The sequence below is a fragment of the Porites lutea genome, chromosome 2, assembly GCF_958299795.1.
Source record: "Porites lutea chromosome 2, jaPorLute2.1, whole genome shotgun sequence".
Lineage (NCBI taxonomy): Eukaryota > Metazoa > Cnidaria > Anthozoa > Scleractinia > Poritidae > Porites > Porites lutea.
The window spans coordinates 41549297-41572057 of NC_133202.1; the positions used below are offsets into that span (position 1 = coordinate 41549297).

The window sequence follows — 22761 nt, forward strand, 5'->3', positions numbered from 1 at the left end:
CGTCGTCCTCGGCGATTTCGGATGCGACGTCACCTGTCAAGCTTGTCCGGAAAATTCGCTTATCGCACTCGGTTCCGAGCCTCCTCTAGTAACTCGGATAGCGCGAACTGGCCTGGGTATGAGGCTAGTGTTAATAAAACACTGGTTAGGGCAATTAGATTACAAGATTGGAAGTAGCAAAGTGGTAGTCGTTTCCACGGAGTATTCCGGTAGATTTTGGGTGGGTTTGTGCTGTCCTATCCTTCAAATTTGGACCCCGTTTTAGAGCGATTTTGCGCTCAAAATAATAAATCTTGTTCTAGATAACATTTGCGGATATATTGACCTTTCGTGCGTTCCAGATATTGATCAAAAATCACAACAGGGTTGGGTGGCACATCCCCACCAACAGTACCCAGTGGAGTCTTCCACCCCCTCCCCTCACGTGTCCAATGATAGCCAAGAGGCTTGAAAATTTTGAATGCTTAATGCAGATTTCTGGAGTATAAAGCCCAGGAAGTCAGGTTTTGCTCTTGTTTTAAAGGGCTTTGTGACGAGTTCCCCATTTGATATGTGGACATTTCTGTTGCTTAGGGTGGAGAGGTACCGGGAAATTAGAGTTATTTATTTTCAATTATTGTCTTTATATGAATTAGAATACTTATAGAAATAAAAAGGGTTTTATTCGACTGAGTTGAAGGCTGTAGATTTCAAACAGATTACCTCCTCTCACATTAGAATTTAAACTTGAGCGATTTGTTGGTTTTCATATGTTTAAAAAGTGTTCCAGAATTTAAGTGTGGCTAGAGAGGAGAAGCCATTACGTCACGTTGCCATGGTAGCAAAAATTTTGGATGAAAACAAACCAAAAAAAGTCACTACGAAATGAATTCGCTTCTTTTCAAACTTCATCGATCCTATTCAATTCCACTTAATTTGTTGCCGAAATTTTCTTGGGTTGAATCCGAACATAATGCTTCAGTTGAATCCAACTGCGCCCAGGTCCCCCCCCCCCCCGCCCCCCGGGCCACTGCGGGGCATTTGCCTACCTTGTCAGTCCCTGGCCTGGCGTGGGGCATTAGCCAATTTTGCGTTTGGTCGGGCATTTGCCTTCCCCACGCCCACCCCCTTGGTCACACAATAAAGCCAAAAAAGTCGCGTAATCGATAAATTCACACCAAAAAACACAAGAAGACATCAAAGGTATGTCTCCTTTATTTATTTTATAGAAAATTTGGTAAAATATAATGATATTTTGCCTTTACAGACCTCAGTTTTACTTCTCATAAAACGTCTCAACTGTCCCCGAGTGTAAACGCTTAGAAACTGTGAAATCAAGAGACACTTTATTTCAGTGTGCTTTATTCAGTTTTTATCAAACAATCATTATGGACGTACCGACGTACCATCTAACCCACAGTGGTTCTAGCTTTGAGTTGAATTCAGGGGTCAACATAGGCTCCGCCCTAAGCTGAGGTAGGGTCACATACCTAGCCTGCGTGGCAGGCGCAAAAAGGGGAGGGGGAGGGGGGAGGGAGAAAGGGAAAGGGAATCCCCAATCCCCCTCTCCTTTTCCCCTTCCTCCCTATCCCCTACCCCTACCCCTTTCGACGCCTGCTACGCAGGCTACACATACCATTTTTATTGTATTACCATTATGTTGACCGAAAAGGTATTCTCTTTTAATTTGCCGTTTCCGAACGCTGTATCCCTTTTGAGAGCTCTAAATGAAACGTCTCCTAACCTTGAATAAATCCCTTAACAGAGATTTTTTTTTCTTTTTCCCAGCGGTCGAGTGCTTTACCTCTCTTTGGTCCTTTAACAGACCAGGGGCCGGTTGCTCGAAGCCTGGTTAGCGCTAACCGTTGGTTAAGAGGTATCAAAATGTACAGGTTTCCATGGTATTTAACGCTGGTTAGCAGTAACCATTCTTCGAGCAACCCGGGCCTGAATAGAAGCGGTCCGACCGAGAGTGACTGGATCTACTCATAACTGAGCATGCTCTTGTATGATCACGTAAAATGGCGCGTACTGTGAAACTCAGAGGAGGTTTTGAATATTCGAACATTTAATCGGAATTATATAATAATTTAGCAACTCAGTATCGATAGAGAAAACCTGATGGCAACCCTTATACAAAATGGAAATGAAGTAATTCAGGAAAACAGAGATCATCGGAGCGAAAGTGTCCGTAATGTTGTGGATTTAACAAGAGGCACCAGTGATGAAGTGCAAGACATGGAAATAGAGACGAACAACGAACAGCAAACTCTGAATCAGGCAGAAAACACAAGCACACAGCCAGTGAGAGATGAAAATACTACACCAGATGACGTTCACGTGCAGGTGCTACAGCAAAATGCAACTCCTGTAGTTGGAAGAACTGTTCAAGTCTTGGAGAGTTTACCGGTGAATTCTCCTGATGAATTTCAAAACAAGGCTTCAAAATCTTCTAAGACAAAGTGTTCAAAGGCTATAAAGTCACCTCTAAAATCACCCGAGAAAGACGACGATGTAAGTTTAATAGGAGCCATTTGTTGTTGCCAAACACTCAGAGAATTTAAGTACATTTATCTCTTCCTGTCCGAACCCAAATGGAGGGTTGCAGAAGCCCAGAGTCCGTGACTTCTGATAAAGTTGTAGTTTCTCTCTCTAAACTGTCTTATGTTTGCTTATGAAAAAGCAGGAGAAGCTCAATGCATGCACCTATTCATCATTAAGGAAATACTAATCATGCTTTTCCTTTTATTAGTCGCAGTGTTGTCCAATTTGTTTTGAACCTTGGTCAAACTCAGGTTCACACAGACTCTCCTCACTTAGCTGTGGACATTTGTTTGGAAGAAGGTAAATACATTTAAGATTGTTGAACATGAGGGTAAAAATCAGTCTATAAAGGTCACATGCAAAATATCAGACAATCTAACTCAAGAAAAATTAGCCCTGGTTGGTGGAATGTAGTAAGCAGGCTGAGGTGGCTCCCTCCAGTGTTGAATAGCACGAAAACAATGTTATAGACTAATCATATGGAATTTTGTTCTGGCCACAATACCTTTAATCTCACTGCTGGCTCAACACTCTCTTCCACGAGAGCCAATGTGAAACCGAGACAAGAAAATGGTGCAACACTCCATCACAAGAGCTTGCTTACCGGGTGGTTAAACGGCAATTCACTCGACCTAAATCTAAACTATTTGCTTGACTTTAAAGTTACAAAAATTGTAGTTAGGAAACACATTTCTCACATTTTGTTTTTGCCATTTTCTCATTATGTTAACTACTGAGAAAGACAGAAATTCATGACAACACAAAGAACTGGTAGGAGTAAATTTTCCAGTCAGTAGATGATGGAGTAAAATCCTGGGGGAGGGGGTACTCCTTGGAATTCTTGGTTCTTGGTGGGGATGTGCTGCCTGGTCCTCCAAATCCTGACCCTATTTAGACCAAAAAAGGTCATTTTCCACACCCATTTGCAGACATAGCCTCTAAAATCCATACCTGTTTACAGACCTAGAGGTGGGCACAAAACGCAACATTACATGTATACGTGGAAGAGAAATTATGTCATCATTACTGAGATTAAAACTGTAAAAAAAAAGATTTCTAAAAAAGAATGCATTCAAAATTCATATATCGCTCTTTCTTTCTTACATATTTGGAATTGAAACGACGAACGCATTAATACACAACAATAGTTCCTTCGTAAACCATACCTGATTGCAGACCACAATGGGCAAAATCTATTCTTCTTTTGAGACCAAAATGGTGCAAAACCCCCTACACTTTGGGGGAGCACATACCTATTTTGCTTATAAAAGGAAGTAACCCCCTCCCCCTGGGAGTAAAATGCTCCAGTCAGTAGTTATTCAGTTTTTATCAAGCAATTTTTATGTACTTGTGTCGTTCACCTATGGATTCTAGGTTTGAGCTGAATCCAGGCATCAACATAGTTTTATGCTGCAGGATATCAGGACTATCGGGGTCGATTTGAAAGATGAGATCAGTTGGCAAAAATGTTCTTTCTTATGACTCTGTATGAAACAAGCCTGCTGGAAAATACACACAAACTGGATGATGAAAACGTGGAACCTGCTATCGAAATAGTCCAGTCGTAGTTTGTTTACCTTTAGTCGAGTTAGGCTGGTTGCTGAAAACAGTCAGCTGAAAGGAACACTCAACGCATATAGCTCAACCATGGAAAATATACCTAAACCTACTGCGTATAGGCCCCCTAGTTATATCTGATAATGAGCACCCTCCAGGTAATAATTATTATAGGCCCCCCTCTTACTTGTATTGGAACAAAGTTGATTTATTATAATATTGTTTTGACCCAGTGGCCTCCCAAACGTGCAGTGTAGTTTGCAGAGCAATCACTAATGGATTCAATTGTCACATGATAATTTATTTATATTATTATATTATTAGTGAACACAGTGTATGGGAGTATGTTTGACCTGAGGAGACTGTGAAGCCGTCAGTTGGTATTAAAATGCTAATTGCCTCATATCTTTTCAACAGTTGTATTGAAAGATGGTTAAAGGCAAAAGGCGGAAATGACAAATGTCCACAGTGTAATGCACCAGCAAAGAAAAAAGACATCAGAAACATTTACACCAAAGCAATAAAGTCTATAGATACAACTGAACGTGACAGGGCACTTGCAGATTTGGAGAAAGAGAAAGATGCTCGTCAGAAAGCAGAGGAAAGGGAAGCTCGAGCTCTCTTGCAATATCAGTTGGCTAAATCAGAGTGCGAAAGAATAACAGCTCAGCTTAGAAAACAAGAGCAACTGGTTTTAAATTTACAGACACAAAGGCAAGAAATAACATTGTAATATTTTTTTTCAGTATGACCTACATGTAGGTGACTGTATTTTACTGACCAGGGCTCAAAATTGCGACTAATACAGTCACCTGAATGCGACTGACATTTTCTCCTTGGCAACTTTAAATACTGGTTTAGTTGTCTCTTTGGCAACCAGATTTCTCTATGATCTAGGTTTAGATTTTAAGAGTGTAGTTAAAACAAACATTTCATCTTATTTTGCTTTGCTTTTGTTATAAAAAATGTGCCAAATTGCATAAACAAAGCCACTTTACCTCGAAATTTATACCAACTTTTGTCCATGATATTTTCAAACAAACAAATCTGATGGATAGTGCCATACACTGTACTATGAGACGCATCATTTAAATTATACAAACTGGCGACTAAAAATTTTCATCTGGTGACTATATTTCTTCAGTTGGTTGCCAAAAGGCCTGCTGACAATGTTAAACTTCTGTGTGTACAGGCTGTTGTAAAAATATCTTTGTAATTAACATTTTCCTTTTTTTGGCTGAAGGCAAACTACATTGTTTTACACCTTAACCCTCACCTCAAGAAAGATTGAGAGGTATAGGGTTACAAACCCCAGTGCATCTATGTGACTCTAACTTGAGTCTGTGAACAAAAACCTTCTAAAAGCTACAAATTTCATTGAAATTGATTGTCTTTGCTTTTACTTTTGACTTCAAACTCTATACAGGTCACTGCTGTGCAGTAGATGCAATTCTGAAACTGAAGGAGCATCAGGCGGTATAAGAACATATGGTCAGAGCACTGCAAGTCAGAGCTCACTATCGCAGAACTCTTATATCCTTCAAACCTCCTTTCAAATTGCACAGGTACAGTGTACTTGTTTTGATAGGTTCACTGTATGCTATGAATGAATATGTACCTTTTTAAGAAAAATTTATAAGATTGTGTGACAGTTCAAAATTTTTTTAACCTAGGTTGATTCTGTGCTTCCTTCGTCTCCTATGTGTAGTCCTAATTCATGAATAATGAATGGCACATACTTTGTGGTTTGATTTTCAATTTTTGCAGGATTGAGCTCATTATTGGTAGACTTCTTTTGACATGACAAACTTGGTTCTGTATTTTTTAAAACTGATTTCTGTTTTGTTTTTAAAAAATAATTTTCTCAAAAAGTTCTGTTTTATTATTATTAAGACTAGTATAGGTCATATAGTCCTGCAAGTCTACACAGTTGTTGCATCTGAATGAAGAGTTCCACATACAAGCAATATTAAAATGCAAAAAATTTTAAATAATTTCCCTTTACAGAATGGTTTAAGAGTGCTTGCATTTGACAGACATCATGCCATGTTGGTGGTATCAAAACCGTCACCCAACAATCTTTTTCCTGGCTACGGCATTGTAAAGGTAAAGTTAAATATTAGCCTCCAAAAATATCATTATGTCTCTCTCAAATTTGTAGGTTTGCAATATCTGCATATAAAGGTTTGCTTTGTAACGTACTTTATGCTGCAGTCAAGCATTTTTCTGACTGAGCAAATTTTCAAGAAAATACCTGTATTTCTGTCCAATTCAGGTGAGCTCTTTGGACTCCAAACATTGTGAGTTTGTGCGTATTCACCAGAAGCCTCTGCGTGATGTGGCATTTAGTTGCCGTGGTGATGGCTTACTGCTGACAGCTGGAATGGACAAGACTGTCAGAGTCACAAGTATGCTAAGCAACGCTGTTGTACAGACGTAAGTTAGGAAGAATTGTGCTTTACTTTCATCTTCATTAAACTACATGATTGTATAATGTAGCTATTAGAGATTTTACAAAACTATGATGGTATTAAACTCCTAAAACACTATTTAAGGCTTATGAAGCAAGACAACAACTGCATGTGCATCATGCTTTTTTGCAATTTTCTTAGCCATCCCTGCACAATGACCAAATCTTTTAAGACACAGTCCTCTCCTTTCAGCTCCAACCTAATTTCCCTTCTTCTGTAAATGGGTGGCATGGAAAACTGACAAAAAAAAAAAAAAATTGAAAGGAAGTGAAGTGTGTTTTTAGTGACATTTCAGGCTTGGCTTTCGTGAAAGCTTTAACTCATTGTTATATTAATGATTAATGATTTTAAGTACGTAGTTCCTACGTTGTTATAGTTTTATTGTAAATTATTAATTTTAGCTATATATATAATTTTTTACTTATAAATATAAATTAAAATATTATTTTCAGTTTTTAAATATTTATATCTAGTGTCTCCAATTAGCTTCATTAGCTAAATACTCTTGACATGTAAATAAAATTCATCATCATCGTCATCATCATCATCATTATAGTGACACCATTGTTGTAAGGTCCTTACTGGGATGCACAGTGCAGCAATTTATCATTTGCGGTTACATTGTACATTCAAGTTTAAAATTTGAAGATCCTTAATAGATAGGAGAAGTCGTTATGTCACGTTGCCATGGTAGCAAAATTTTTGGATGACAACAAACCGATAAAGTCACTTTATATTAATAGTCTCTTTGCACTATTTCAAACTTCACCGATCTTATTCAGTTTCATTTAATTTGGCAAATCTTGGCGAAATTTTCTTTGGGACTGTATCTATCATCATCTAAGTTTAGAAAAAGAAAGCAACAATTTTTTTGTTGTGTTCACCTACTCAATAAAGCGGGCTCGTGAAATTAGGAAGTTTCATGTCATAGTGCTCCAACAACGGCAAAAAAATGTACAAAATAGCATGATGCAAGTGCAATTAAGTTGTTGTTTGCTAATTATATTATATAAACATTATTTTTTGCCATTCTCCTTGCCGCCGCCATCATTGTTGGGTTTGTTGACATAGAGAAATAATGCTACCGTGGTAATGTGACGTCACACTTATCCTCTCTATACAGGCCAGTAATAATAATATCAGTAATACCGGTAGCTAATTGTCCTTGTTTTGTTTTGATCAGATGGATATCTTCAAATAATATTGGTTAATGATTTCTATTAACCCTTTGAACCCAAAGATCAACATTTGAATTCTCGTTTGTTGCCCCTATTCATTTCCTACAGAAGTCGTAGGGAGAAGTTGATAAAATATTGAGCAAATTCATCTTGTGTGATCATGTCCGTAATTCTCATGACCACTCTGTTTTACAAAGCATTGATATTACAAGGAGAAATTTGATGCTGATCATTCGTAGGGCTTAAAGAGTTAACCATTTAATGATTGATTTACAATAATGATAACTAATGATAAATGTTTGCTCAATTTTAGTTATAACACACCAGCCCCAGTCTGGTCTTGTGCCTGGAATAATTATGATACCAATTATATCTACTGTGGCCTGCAGAATGGCACTTGTTTGATATTTGATGTCAGAAATACAGACACTTATCTAAAGAGTCTTCAGAATGCAACTGGAGGCTCCTGTCCTGTCATCTCTGTCGCTCATGTGTCACCTGACCTAAATGGTGATCTAAGGTAATGTTACTGTGTAACTATTAAACACTATTAAAACTGTAGCAAAGAAAAATACATGTAATTTTAACAAATGAACAACAATTTTCCATGGTTTGTCTTCTTGTTGACCATAGAAATGATGTCAAAATGTTCAAAACCCAAGTGAAACTGTGAGTGGTTTCACTGCAATGTTTTGAACATTTTTATATAATTTCTATGGTCTGTAAGAGTACAGACCATGGAGAATTGTTGTTGATTTGTTTTTTGAAATAACAAATGATTGGCAGTTTTCATGTCCATTTCTGTGTAAGTTTCTTGGAAAATCATGCACGCTAGAAAGAGAAAAACAATTTGCCCTATCATCACATCATTTCCATGGCCTGTACTCTTATCAAACATAGCTCACGACTAATAAGCTTGCAAGAAATCTCCCAGTTATGGTAAAAACTCGGTTTCTGCCATGGAGAGATACACTAGCTGTAGAATCATGTTTAAAGCAAAATAAGTTTCAACACCGTGACTATTACCAAGGTTTCCCTTAATTAATGTGACGTTTACTGTTTATTGTATCGAATAAACTCATTGCAACTATCTTTTCCCCAATTTGATGTTTGCGATTGAAGATTGCATGAAAAGACCTATTAAATTGTACACTATATTGTATTGTGGTCTTGGTTGCTGTTGTGGAACCATTTGTTTAGGTGCTGTATTGTCCACTCTATCTCCTTGTAGGCCCGGAGGAATACTTGTGTGCAAGTTGGAGGGTGCGTCATTCTGGGAAAAAACCCCTGGAGCTGATTACCTACCACATCAACTGACACTGCCTGAAGGTACTTAGAAAGCAGATTGAAGGTTTTAGCACTGTCTTAATCAATGTAACAGTTCAGCTTTTTTGTATGAATAATTTTAGGACATGTACATAGTGCATGATATGCACTATCACTGTGTAGACTACACTTTGTCAAAATCTAATTGGTTGTAGTGTCAGTATCTAAACCTGTCACATTGTCTTTTCTCTTGTACAGTTTCAAAATAAATGTAAACCTTGTTTATTTCACTTTTGCTATGGTTCTTTGTTGACACTTCACCTGAGCTCTTTCTTTTTTTAATATCCAGACGGTTCAAAGCATGCAAATGTCAATTGTTCAGGTCTAGAACTTATTTGGGTATGATTACATTCATACATTCCATTCATTGTTCAGGACAGGTGGATCCATAAAAAGCTGAAAGTACCGTAACAACTGCTCAAAAGAAGTGACCTTCTGAAAGAAACAATAAAATTTCACATGTGTTTGGAAATCATGAAAGTAGCGACCCCTCTCTGAAAATAACCATCCCCTGAAAAAGGGAAGGTTTACCTACCTAAACACTGAATACAGCGAAAGTGATAATACACATGTAAGTAACTTTGATTTTGAAAGTGATTTTGTGTTTATTCCAGGATCCTGTACAAGTCTGTCATTTGAACCATCAACTCGACACTGTATGTTCTCTCTTCGCCCTTCCAAGAACTTTCCTCATACAAGACATTTGGTACGTTTGTTAACATTGATCAAACAAGATGTGTTCTTGTAGACACCATTCCACCATACAGAGTCAAACCATGGGAATATAATATTATTGTATAATAAATAGATGATTAACTTTTGAATTGTGGTGAATTTTCTTTAGGTTTGCCAGTTACAAGGAAATGGTGTAGGGGTGTCTACAGTTCGGGCTGAAGCTGAAAGATCTGCAGATGCAGAGACCACTGACCAGGGTATGTAAGACTTCTTGGCCTTTTCATTTCTGCCCTTGTTCAAAGGAATATTACAACATACAGAAAGAAGAACTTGATTAGGTGATGTGACCCTTGTGATACCAAAAAAAGCAAATTAAGGGCCTCTTTACATGAGCCCAGTATAACACAATGGCCCGCTTACTGGGATGAATTATGCCTTGGGCTCCTATGAGAAATTTAAGCCCAGGATCCCAGTTAAGAAAAGGCCAAACATCCTGGGGACAACTTCTGGCACAAATTCAAGAAAAAAAGTAAACGTGGCAAAACGCAAATTTACTTGTATAACTCTCCAGCCTGTCATAGCTTTGGCAACTCTAATGGCTGAATAGGATGCTTATGATGTGGAAAATAAAGCAGGCAAACCAAGACGATGTCATCCGGGCCGCCAAATTAACCCGCTTTCATCCTGGTAACCATGCTGAAGTGTGCATAAGGCAAAATTTTCCAGCCTGCTTACCAAGATCCTGGATAGATCAGATCTTGGGAACTGAGCCAGCCTGTGCTCTCATATGAACACATCAAATATTTTACCAGGGGTTAAAGGGTAAGGCAATATCTTGGAAACCGATCCAGCTCAGTCAACCAGGCTCTTGTAAAGAGGCCCTAAATTTCTTCATATTTAGACAGTCCATACAGTCTGTACATAGGATACTAAAGACTTGAATGCAGACTGCAAAACAGTCTGCTTTTTTCTCAAAATCGGTTTTTTGACATGCCCACATGGGATTTTTGCCCGTAGGGCATGTGAGGTGAAAGAGAAAATTTGTTTCTCCCAAGTCTTACTCTTTTTTCCCCTTGCTCCAGGACTTTCGTTTGATTGCTTCCCCATTCTTGACGTGCAAAGTATTATTATGCAAAAATATGGGCTGTTTTACAGTCTAACTTGAGTGTACAGTGGATTTTTTAACTTGAATTCTACTAAAAGTTGAAAGCAATTCAACAGAAATAAAGGGGCTCCTTTGAAAAATAGAGAAGCACTCTAACAGTGATTCAATTTTTAAAATTTACTTGACAGAAGCCAGTCTCTGTACATGTCAACCCATCAATCAGTGTGTGGGTGGCCCTACACAGAAACTTCTAAGCAAATCAAGATTATTTACCAGCCCAGATGATCATAACACCTTGATGGTGGCTGCTGGTGATGAGAGCTCCTCGTCGGTAAGTGATATGGACATGTAACACAAACTAAGTTGTTGTCAATTTGTTTTTTACAATAACATTGACAGTTTTAAACATCCATTTCTATTGAAGTTTCTCAGAAAATTGCACAAGGACAATCCCACAAAGACAAAAAGACAGTGTGTCACAATCATGTCATTTCTATGGTCTCTTTCTTGACCTATAGACCTTTTTACCGATACAGCGGCCATATTGAATTAATTCGGTTTAAGAAGTATTATAGGATGTCCAGGGGGCATGAGCACATTTCATTTGTATTTTCGAGTGCTTTTGGGACATTTTTTCTTAAACTTTTCTTAGAATAAGATTGTAATGGGAAAAAAGACCCCTGTGCCATGTTTGGATGTGATAATGATCGCCTTTTTCCCGAGAAATATGCAGTGAAAGACCATATTTCTAATACTAAACTAGAAAAAGGCGATCATTATTACATCCAAACACGGCACAAGGATCTTCTCTCTCATTACAATCTTATTCTAAGAAACTAAGAAAAAATGTCCTGAAAAGCGCTCAAAAATACAAACGAAATGTGCTCATGCCCCCTGGGCATCCTATAATACTCCTTAAATCGAATTAATTGAATATGGCCACTGTATCGGTAAAAAGGTCTATTGGAATATGAGAAGTTACTCAGTTATTGAAAAATTACATCTAGAAAGCACACAGCAAATGCAATTCAAATTACGGACATTTGGTTTCCTTGTAGACTTTAATATGGAATGGAAGGACTGGAAGTCAGCTACAGAAACTACCCAACCAAGGAAAAGAGACTTTAGATGTTCTTCCATTTGCTGCTAACGGAAGTGACTTTCTGGCCACAATTGATGAACAGAAATTAACCGTGTACAAGTGGCAACATCTATAATGGACACCATATTAAAACTGAAATAATTGAATGAAACCCTGTGGAAATGTCTCGCCAGGAAGATAATAACTTTGACCTTGTCATTTATTTCTCGGTCAATGACTCAAGTCACCATGGAGTTTTACAGAATATGGGTAAACATTGCTTAGTAGACAGATGTTAAATTAAATTTTTTATGTATGAAATTTTTAGTAAAATAAAACTGTGTCACAAATCTGCTTCCTTGGTCAATTCTATTATTGTCTGTTCTTACATCCTCTTAGAGTGGTTTTCGTTTGAGTGTCGTAAAACCAAAACCAAAGTAATTACTCTGGCCAATCACATAGGACACAGACAATACATTGAACCAATCAAAACTCGAAGTAATTACATGTGGCTGACGCAAAGCGCGGGAAAATGCATGCGAGCGCGTCACAATTGGCTTTGGTTTTACTTCTGATTGGATGAGAAGGTGGCACGAATCTTTTAAGCCAATCGCATCGTGTAGAAAGTGCAAAACCAATTACTTTTCGACACTCAAATGAAAACCGCTCTAATAGTGGAACCTGATCAATATGAACACCCTTCAGCTACGAAAATTTGGTCCTTTTTTGACCGACTTGAAGGGGATGGGCTAGTCAAAGCTGTCCTGAACTAGCTGTGTGACGGCAAAAAAGATTACAAAAAGACTACCAATTAATTTGGTGGATGCTCAATTTGTTATCAAAAATATTGTAATATTATTCTGTGGGTTTGGGTATATGAGCTCATGTCTTTATTCTAACTGTAATATTTCATAACTTCTACATCATGATTATTATTATCAGTCTATCTTTATAATTATTATTATTGTATTACACGAAAAAACAACAAGCAGCAGTTGCTAAAAATGCCATATCAGTCAAACTTATTTTGCTTGTCACTTTTCTAATATCCATTTTACGTGTAGTTCAAATATCATTTGCTTGCTTGTTCCATTGCTTAGTGGCAAAATATTTCCATGATTTTCGGGACTTTAGGCAAACAAAGGATATAATCATGTCAAAGATTATACTTGGATAAGTGTAAAGTGAAAGATCCTTAATTGCAGGTGGGGCTTTGTCAGATATACTACTGCTTATTGTCTATAGCATGTCCTGGATTCCTTGATGGAGGTCGCATTCCTTGTAAGAGATCTTGATAAGATGCACTTTTATCTTTGAAGATGTACTTGAAAGCCCTTTCATTGACTAGTAATTGTTTTCAGTGTGATCTTGTTGTCTTCATGACCTTCATTCAGCTTGAGCATTCAAAGAACACATCCCCTTGTTGTTGGTGGTGGTGAAAATGTATTTTTTCCTGTTAAAAGAGCTGTGTCACGAAATTCAGCCAAATTACAGGTATTAGAAAACGCCGCAAGAGAAACATGAAAATATATAACCGCTTAAAACATTAAAGGAAGGTTAAAATAACACAACAGATACAACAGATGTCACGGATGGGCAAAAGTGACAAAGATTGGAACAGATTGAAATTACGGTTTTTGAAAACTGTTCAGCCTAACAGTTTTTCAAAGTTTATCTCTCTTGTTTGCAACTTCAAAAATCATGCTCAGGAGACATATATGTTTGTCTTGAATCTCTGACTTTGTCATTTACATGTAATTTCTTTGTTTACTTTAAGTTCCATAGTGATTGAAGGCGAGTAATTGGAAAAATTAAACAAAATGGACTGGACTCCCATGACACAGCCCCTTTAAGTGTCATTTAATGTGCAAAGAAATTCTGAGATTGATGCCAGGACCATGTTGGTTTTGATTATCTTCATTCCAGCTTTGATGGCTGAATCATGCATGTGTTAACATTCCTTGCTCCAACCAGTAAACAGAAACAGAAAAGAGAAGCCAGTTCAAGAGCAACAAAAACACCTCCCCAGTCATACGACTTGCTGATTGTTGTGAGGGGAATTCCAGCAAGTGTTGCACCAACTAAAAAATTTTAAAGAAAAGGAAGTCTTGATAAACAGATTGTACACTATTATTATACATTGTACTCACTATCTGTTTCTCATTGGCTAAGAGCCTACAGCTAATTTTAGAAATCAGTGCAACCTACAGATAAATAGTTATCTGCTAGCAGATAACTGACTAATCTGTAGGTTGCATATGCGATGCATGATTTCTAAAACACATTATCAATTCAGGTTCCTTGTGACAGTATGTTTGTCATTATTTTGGCCAAAACAATGTTTAATAAAACAATTACTAGATTCAGTTTTTGTGATATCCTAAATAATCAAGGTCTCGATAAGTGTTATCAGCCTTGGCCTTCAGCTCGGCTGATAACGCTTATCTCAACCTTGAGTATTCCAGATATTACAAGAACCTCCCTTATCTCAACCTTGAGTATTCCAGATATTACAAGAACCTCATCCAATAATAATTGTGTATTATTTTCTTGAATAGCCCTTAATTTTTTTACAATTTTTTTTTAACAGCCCTTATGCTGTTTGTCAGTGAGCAAATTTAAACACTTTTTTTGCCTTGTGAAATTGAAAATTTGATTTACCACGAAATTAGAGCACTCTTGAAAAGATTGAGAACAAATGCGAGCAAATGCGAGACCAGTTAAACCAGGTTTGTGGTAAAGTTTGCTTGTCTGATAAAAACTTGCAAAAAGGCTATTTCTTTCTGTGAAAACAAAAAAAAAATGGTTGGTTCCAGAAAATATCAATAGCTTGCCCCTGGAGCTCATTAAAAATTCCAAGTGAGAAAAGGCTCTCAAGTTGTTTTTTACAATAACATTGACAGTTTTTGACGTCCATTTCTATTGAACTTTCTTGAAAAATCCTGCATGCAAGAAAGAGAAAACAAATTGTGCCACCCTCAAATTATTTCCATGGTCTGTTACTTGTCTTACCGACCATAGCTCTCATCCAGTCAGTGTGCAAAAAATCACTCAGTTATTATAAAATCAGTTATTACCTAATCGTCATAGAATTAATAATTATTAAATAAATAAATAAATCAGAATTAACTACTGTTTACATTTATAACAATCATAAAATATCAACATTGTTTCCTTACCATTTGCTGCTAAAGCAACAATGGCATGTGTGGTTCCAGTTAATCCTGGAGGACCATTCTCTATGGCTAGAACACCATACAAGTTGATGGCTGTATACAGTGAGAAACCTATTCCAAATACTAATGCAGAAATCAACCACTGCAAAAGAACAAAGATTCAAAACAGATTAGTGAAATACATTGAAGCAAGATGCCAGTGGTAGGTATTAGTACAGTCAGTTCCACTTTAATTTACAAATTGCCCTGAGGCAAGCAAGATAGCCACCTTTCGGCAGGTGGGGGACAATAATGAGAAGTTTGGGGTACAAAGCTGGCCTTTAATTCCTTACCCTGTTTAAAACAAAAATCAAACATAGGACAAGAGACCTTGTCACATGACCCTGATTCATTTTGTCTTGCATACAAGGTAAGTGATTTTTTAAACTAACATCATGGAACCACGTTTTCTGGAAAAAATTGTTGGCACTCTACTCATCAACGGTCATACTCTTTTCATGCTTCCAGTCCAAAAAGACACCCTGTTCAAGATGCTAAATAGTGAAAATGTATATACTATTTATAAGATGTCTAAGATGCAACACCCTGAAAACCATACCCTGTTCAGTGGCACATATCTGTTAGGTCCAAATAAGGGAGTGCCCTGGCCCGCGGGGCAGTTGTCACATTTCTTCTGTCTGGTGAGATAAGGATGCATAATTTCTCCTTCCTCCAATATTTATTCATTTTTATATTGAAATAGGTTTCAGTGCTCAAAGTTTGCACATTATGCTACTAATAATCTGATAATATTGTGTACCCGATAGAATGCCTTCACAATTCGAACACCTGTAAAAGCACTACAGTTTTCTCTTTAGATACACACCAGTGATGAAGTGGATGTCACGCCTGTATGTAAAAGATAGATACATGCTAGCTGAACAAGTGCAAACAAAATCATTGGTGGTATTCTGGGACTACTTGATGTTGATGTTCCATACTGCAAAGAAGACAGGAGAAAACAGTAAGTTATTTACGTAATAAACTTTCCGTCATTAAGTGTCAGCTGTACTGAAGGAGTGTGGAGAATTCACTAAACCCGTACTATCCTCCTTTGCTTTCATTATGTGTTTCTAGACCATTTTCATTACCATTTCCATGCTAGCAAAGTCTAATTTCTGATTTTATTGAAAAAAAAATTGTTATGTAACCACCAACCAAAGTCACATGTGAATATAACCTGCCTTGACATGTGAAAAGATTACCCTTACCATAGCTACATGATACATTGGCCTTTTGCGGCAAAAAGTGAATTGGTTTGGTTATATATTTCATTGGTAATTTATTTAATTATAAATAGAACATTACATGGCTGCTTGGAGATTAGTTCTCTCTCATGTTAAAAAATATTTCACTTATTCGCTGTGCTCACTCATAAAAATATTAAATGCTCTCAGTCCTCAGGGAAATTTCACAGCTCCATGAGGCCATAAATAAATTATATAATATCCTCCATCTCTTGTTCATAATAAAAGAAAGAAAACTCTTCTAGCTGGGAAATATCATGGGTTTTATAAACATATAACTCATTTTGCAGGTAAACAATGAAACGCACCAAGAGTGTAATAACTAAACCAAGGCTGTCGAGAAGATTAGAGACAGGTGTAGAATGTTTTTTAAACAGTAACAAAATCTCAGAAAATGTATGCAATTGTGTTGTTGGGATTAACCAGAATTCACATTATTTGTCAACCGTTTATATTATGTCATATCTGTCCATGTGAGTTCTGTGAGCCATATTACCTTTACTAACTACCTTCATAAACATGAAAATTTACATTCCTGTGAAGTTTGCTGTTATGTAAGCATATTAATAACAGCAGTAATGATGAAAATAAGGAAATAAATTATTTCATTGGCATTTTTTCAACATTGTAACAATTTTTTTCCCATTAAGGTTAGAGAATTACTGGAATGTTGACAAAATGCAAATGAAATTATTTCCTAACTTATCTTGTCACTAATACCTTTTGAACTAACTTGTCTGTGACATATCCGGATGTTAAACTACCACATAGTCCACCAATCTCCAAAAAGCTCATAGCAATACTACCTGCAGAATAATTATGAGCAAAGGTATCATAAGAAATCATAACAAAATGTTTTTACTAGAAATTAAACACATTATTTTCTTGCAGTTTAACACAGCACAAAAAGAGTGAGACCTACATGTATGTACTTGGCATTATCCATTTAAAACATCTTGAACCCCACCAGTAAATACACATGATCTGTTTATAATTCTTTCCCAATCACAAGTAGATAAATTGTCTGTTTTGGTTTACTCTTATCCGCCATTTTAGAAACGAGAATGAGGAAACTGGGCCCTGTAGAATTCCCAAAGACTTTTGCAATTGTTACAGCTATTGGCCAATTTGTTTTCCCTGTGATAGATTTTTGTGCCCAATCGGAAGCCAGCATCTATCACGCTTCTTTCATGATCTTCTTACACTAAGGCATCAAGCTGCAAACTCGACTGTTCGCTGTAGATCGCTGTACCTGTCTGGTTGTGAAGGAGAGCTTTCTTCAAGAAGATTTTTCAGTTAAAATGGGGCCACAAAACTGAGGATACGCCATAGTTTAGCATGCTAGCAAAACAAAACAAAATGAAAGGTAAGATTTCTATATAACGCATACATTTATTATGCATACATGTTTCCACTTTGTTTATACAGGTGTTCTAACTACATGTATTGGTGAGAAAAAGTAGGAAATTTTTGCATGCATAATAAATGTTGGGGTTATATGGAAATCAAATTAACCCAAGGTGCATCTATCTGAAGGTTTAGTTCCATGCAGTTTACATATATTCAATGGAACCAGACTTTGGACTGATTAAAGGTTAATTCATAAACACCAGAGTTCTTCTAGGCTTGTTCATGTAACTCTGCAAGATTACTCTACCAAAGTTTGTTCATTTAGTTTGCAGGTAAACAACTTGGTATCAGAGGATTATGAAAGCAGCATGATAGATGCTGGCCTCCAATTGGGCACAAAACCAATCAGAGACAAGCATTTGAACGAGTTGTGGAACTAGTTTGTTAAGAGTAGAATCTTGAAAACTTTCGCCGTCATTTATCCTTTCCGGACTGACTGTCCCTGGGTCCCCGAGGATGTACCAAAGTTTAAACTATTAAGAGACAAATGATAAGATAACCTATCATAGACAAAAGTACTGTACAATGGAGAAGTTAATTTATCCTAGTTTAATTACAAACTCACAAAACCGCGGATACCGGAAATATTTCAGGAATGTTTAATGTCTTACGACCAATCACAGCAAACACCAGGACACACAAGCTAGCCACAAAATCAAAAATTAATTACCAACAATTGCTTGTGGTTTAGTTTTCCCATGCCTGATTGGCTATTTCCTTGCAACACAATAACATTCCAGGAATATTTCTGGTGTTCATGCTTTTGTTATTTTCACTGTAACATACTCTCATATCGTGATTTTCCTATTGTCTGAATCAAGAAAAGCTGAGTCCATTCACCAACTCCTGTCTTCACAAAGAGAGTCATGAGATATCCAAAACTTAGTACCCATAAAAATGGACTCTGCATCAGTGCTATGAGGAGTTTTCTTTTATTCCTCTCTGAATTATTTTTATTTCTTGACGTCTCTGAGCTAGACTGATTAAATTCATCCAGTCCTGCTTCTGATGGAGAATCAAAAATCACGAAATATACTAAAAGAGACAGTATTGCAGTGCTGATTCCAGGAACAGTAAAACCAGCTGACCAGCCATAGTTCGTTGTGAGAAATGTTGTTAATATTGGAGACATGCTTGTTGCTAAGTTGCAACCTGCTGTAAGAAGGCTCCATAGTGTTGCAAACTGAAATGAAAGAAAAATTCTCTCTTAATTTATTACTAATCTCCAAGGGTACTTTCCCATAAGCTGCTTTTAGTTTACCCAACATATTTATGTAGTCTGAAATCCTGGCCCAAGTCAAACGTCTACAAGGATAAGAAGAAATTGAACATCGGACAGCAACTCAATGAAACTTCTACAAATGCAATGTACATGAACAAGAAGTGTAACTTATTGTGGTTGTATTCCTTTGAGCCAAACTTTTTTTGTGTTCAGTCAATCATGATTGTTTGGATTTTCTTGCTAGCCAGAACAAAAATCTGAAATAAGATTGATCCATACAAAAGCTACCTGCTCCTCTGATCTTCTTCGCATTTTCAACACATCGTTTTTTACTTCTTTCCACAAAATTAAACGTCTTCTTGTGGAGAAATGGAAGGAAAAGTAGCTCTTTAACTAACAGGTGGTTTATGCTGGTACTTGTCAACTTGGAATTTTCTGGAATTTGATTCAAACAAATTCAGAGGACAATAAAATCACATGTACAAATTCTAAAGTGCTGAGAAGTGCACCCTAAACACGCATACCGATACATTGGACAATTTACAGTGACAAAATCCAAGCACATTTGCTAATTTAAGGATTTAGAGTTACCATGGAACTTGATTTTAATATACTACAATCCTTTGGTGCCATAGAACAACAGAGGAGTATCAATAACTTTTGCCTGAACTGACCTTGAACCGTCGTGTTTATTGATGAACAAGCATATTCTTGCTATTGAAAAGCAGTTTTGTTAAATGGAACAAAAATCTGAAACCCGATTGAGATGCCAATCCAAATGATCCAAGTATGGAGGTGGATCATTCAGATTGCAATATAGGATTGGTTTAGTCCTTAACAAAATGAAAAATCAAATTTTGGATCACCAAATCTGAATTTAGATTGGTCAAAAGGAATGCAACCTGTATTGTTTTTTGGTTTGAACAAAATTGATACACTTTTTTATGACTGTTCAATTGATTATTTCAAATTTTACAAGCAATACCCACTGCCCACAGTTAGCAATTAGCTAGTCAAGGCGAGCAGTGGTTACACGTTACTATTTTATATAATAAATAGTTCACAAGCAAGACTAGAGAAAAAGAGCAAAAACATAGATTAAATTAAGTTTACAATCTCGTATAATTATTGCAAATATAAGTCAAGTGTTCAAGAATTTTTTGTTATTAAATTGGGTGAATCAATATCATCATTTTCTTCTGAAAGTATTCGGAGTATATAAATGTGTCATGGACATTGATTTTAAAGTTATTTTTGGACATTTGACATATTTCACACAGTGGACTATTCCAGATTTTTATGCCATATTTCGAAAAAAAGACAAAGTGTCTAAGGCTGGCAATAATAGACCTATTCGGCTAACTCAGTGTCGTACCCAATTCAAATCTCCCAGGAAGATTCTTGGTGTATTGTATTTGCATTATAATGTGCCATTTACGTTTAAATGATATGGAAATTCCTGAGACAAAACGTTTTATTCCCAAAGGGTTTTAATTGGGTACAACATTGAGTTAGCCGAATTGGTCTATGCCAATTGTTTTCCTTATTTTTGAAGCAATGTGGGCGATGTGGTATTTCACAAGAGATTAAAATCAATAAGCACACCTAAGTATTTGACAAAATTTTTGCATTCTAAATGTAAGAGTTGGTATGATGGTCAAATACTTTCAAGTTGACTTGGTGATGTAATTTTTTTTTGTCTTAGTCGAAAAATGACAGAGTTAGATTTTTTTATATTTAGTGATAATCTATTTGCAATTAGCCAATTAATTGACTGACTCTAAGAAAATGAGTTTTAGTAAAAACCAACAAGCATACAGCTTTGATTCTATATATGCCAATAAGCAACATAAAGGCAACCCTTTGTTTGCAGTTCTCTTGCCAAAAGCTTTCTCGCATGAACGACCCCACCTGCTACACAGGCCAGTTTGCAGTCCATCTTTTTTCTTAAAATCCTCCAGTTCTTATCCCAGCAGCCCAATTGCAAAGAGCAATGTTGTAACAAAAATATTGGACGAGAGTCATGAGAAAAGACGGACTGGGAACTCTTTTGTAGTAAACAAACCATCCATCAGTCCAGAAACGGAGTAGCTGATTGGTCAATTTTACAGCTGCTGACGGATTAATGAAGCCTGGTTTCCATATAACCATCCCAATCGTCCCAGTTGTCTCAACTAATGTTCAGATGATGGGGACGATCATATGGAAATGCTACCTGGACGATCGCAAATGACCAGGATGACTGAAAGGACCTTGATTGCTTGGATAGCGTTGAAATCTATCCAGACGATTGGGACGATTGTGTAAATTTCGAAGTGATCATTTGGAAATGCTCTCAGACGACTGGGGCAATCGGAAGGATCAAAGGCTATCCCAGAAATCACTATTACTCCAAATTTGGTCTGGACGCCGCTGAAGTTGAAAAAATAATGCAAAAATGTTTACACCGTGAATAGGCACTATTTCAAATGTCTTTGAGGAACTTTTTGTCAACACCACAAAATCAAGAGAAAGAGCAGATAGCAAGGCATGAGGTTCACTCTCCGATTAAAATTAATCACTATGCTATGGCTATGGCTATGGCTCTTGGTTTGGCTTGTTTGCGAAACACGCGCAAAATTCTAATGTCTGACCCAGAGACAGCGCTGACGACCCCATGTCTCTTGTCCTTAAGGTGATCAAGACGATTGTATGGAAACTATCTATCGTCCAAGTCGTCCGGATCGTCTCGAAATGTTTTTAAATAACTGTGGTGATCAGGACAATTCAGATTATCATATGGAAACCAGGCTTGACTGAATAAGGGTAAGACTGGTGCTTTGCCACTCACAGCCTGTCGCTCGCATGCATGGGTTTATACACGTGGATTACTTTTGCAAAGAAAAATATGACACTGCTCGCAGTCTTGCAGAAATTGTGAATGGTTGGTTAAGCGTATTACTCACCACTCACAGATTAATAATTTATTTCGATAGCTCTCAATGCAAAATTACCCTTGGAACTACAATGTTAAACTGCGGGGGTTAAAAATTGTACAAATGCGTCGTATGTGATGATGGTATTCCTCGGCTACTAGATGTAGATATACATGAACGCTTACCTGGTATGGGGCAAACCATTCTCTGAGTAACTTGGCACAAGGAGGCCATCCACAACCTTGTGCTAAACCATTGACACTCCAAAGAAAAGTTAATAGCCATACATTTCCAGTGAATCCTATCACAATGTTTATAATTCCAGTTAATAACATTCCCGTTGTAAACATTGTTCGCGGGCTTAAAGAATCAGATAAGAGACCTCCGCTAAACTTTCCGATACCATACATGGCGGCAAAACCGCTCGTTATAACTCCGAGTTCGTTCTTCTTTATGTTTAGTTCACTTATGAGAGCTGGAACAACAAAAGTGTATGATTTTCTACAAAAATAATACGAGGAATAGCCTAAAAATAGACAGATGTAGATAGACCATCTTATTCTTTGGTAAAGCGAAAAACGAGAGTCGTTCTCGGCCGCCATGTTTATGTCACGTGACCCACAAAAAATATTTCCATGAGCGCAAAACACGAGTGACTGGTAACGCAAGGGACGATGGGGAGGATTCTTCCCGCAAAGCTCAATGTTTATAGAAGTTTGACGCGGCTAATTTAAAAACCAACATATCGATTGTAAGTTGAAATCCTTACCGTGTTTAAATAAACTCAATTAATTCATTCGTCTTTACACTGCAAGTCTCATTCGTCATTGAGCCCC

General features: G+C 37.0%; 2 protein-coding genes across 2 annotated transcripts; one reads left to right on the plus strand and one right to left on the minus strand.

Annotated features, from left to right (window-relative positions):
- Nucleotides 1-1991: 1991 nt before the first annotated feature.
- On the plus strand, nucleotides 1992-12270 carry LOC140928646 (E3 ubiquitin-protein ligase rfwd3.L-like). The gene is made up of 12 exons (XM_073378424.1): nucleotides 1992-2493; nucleotides 2732-2823; nucleotides 4498-4794; nucleotides 5507-5645; nucleotides 6088-6186; nucleotides 6356-6516; nucleotides 8043-8249; nucleotides 8961-9058; nucleotides 9670-9761; nucleotides 9900-9987; nucleotides 11024-11166; nucleotides 11894-12270. The coding sequence occupies exons 1-12, from the start codon at nucleotides 2101-2103 to the stop codon at nucleotides 12050-12052; spliced, it is 1968 nt and encodes a 655-aa protein (XP_073234525.1). The 5' UTR covers nucleotides 1992-2100; the 3' UTR covers nucleotides 12053-12270.
- Nucleotides 11878-22533, minus strand: LOC140928644 (glucose-6-phosphate exchanger SLC37A4-like). The gene is made up of 6 exons (XM_073378423.1): nucleotides 22111-22533; nucleotides 18575-18971; nucleotides 17099-17184; nucleotides 15958-16071; nucleotides 15096-15234; nucleotides 11878-13997 (listed from the first exon to the last, which is right to left on the minus strand). The coding sequence occupies exons 1-6, from the start codon at nucleotides 22525-22527 to the stop codon at nucleotides 13834-13836; spliced, it is 1317 nt and encodes a 438-aa protein (XP_073234524.1). The 5' UTR covers nucleotides 22528-22533; the 3' UTR covers nucleotides 11878-13833.
- Between the last annotated feature and the right edge of the window lie 228 nt (nucleotides 22534-22761).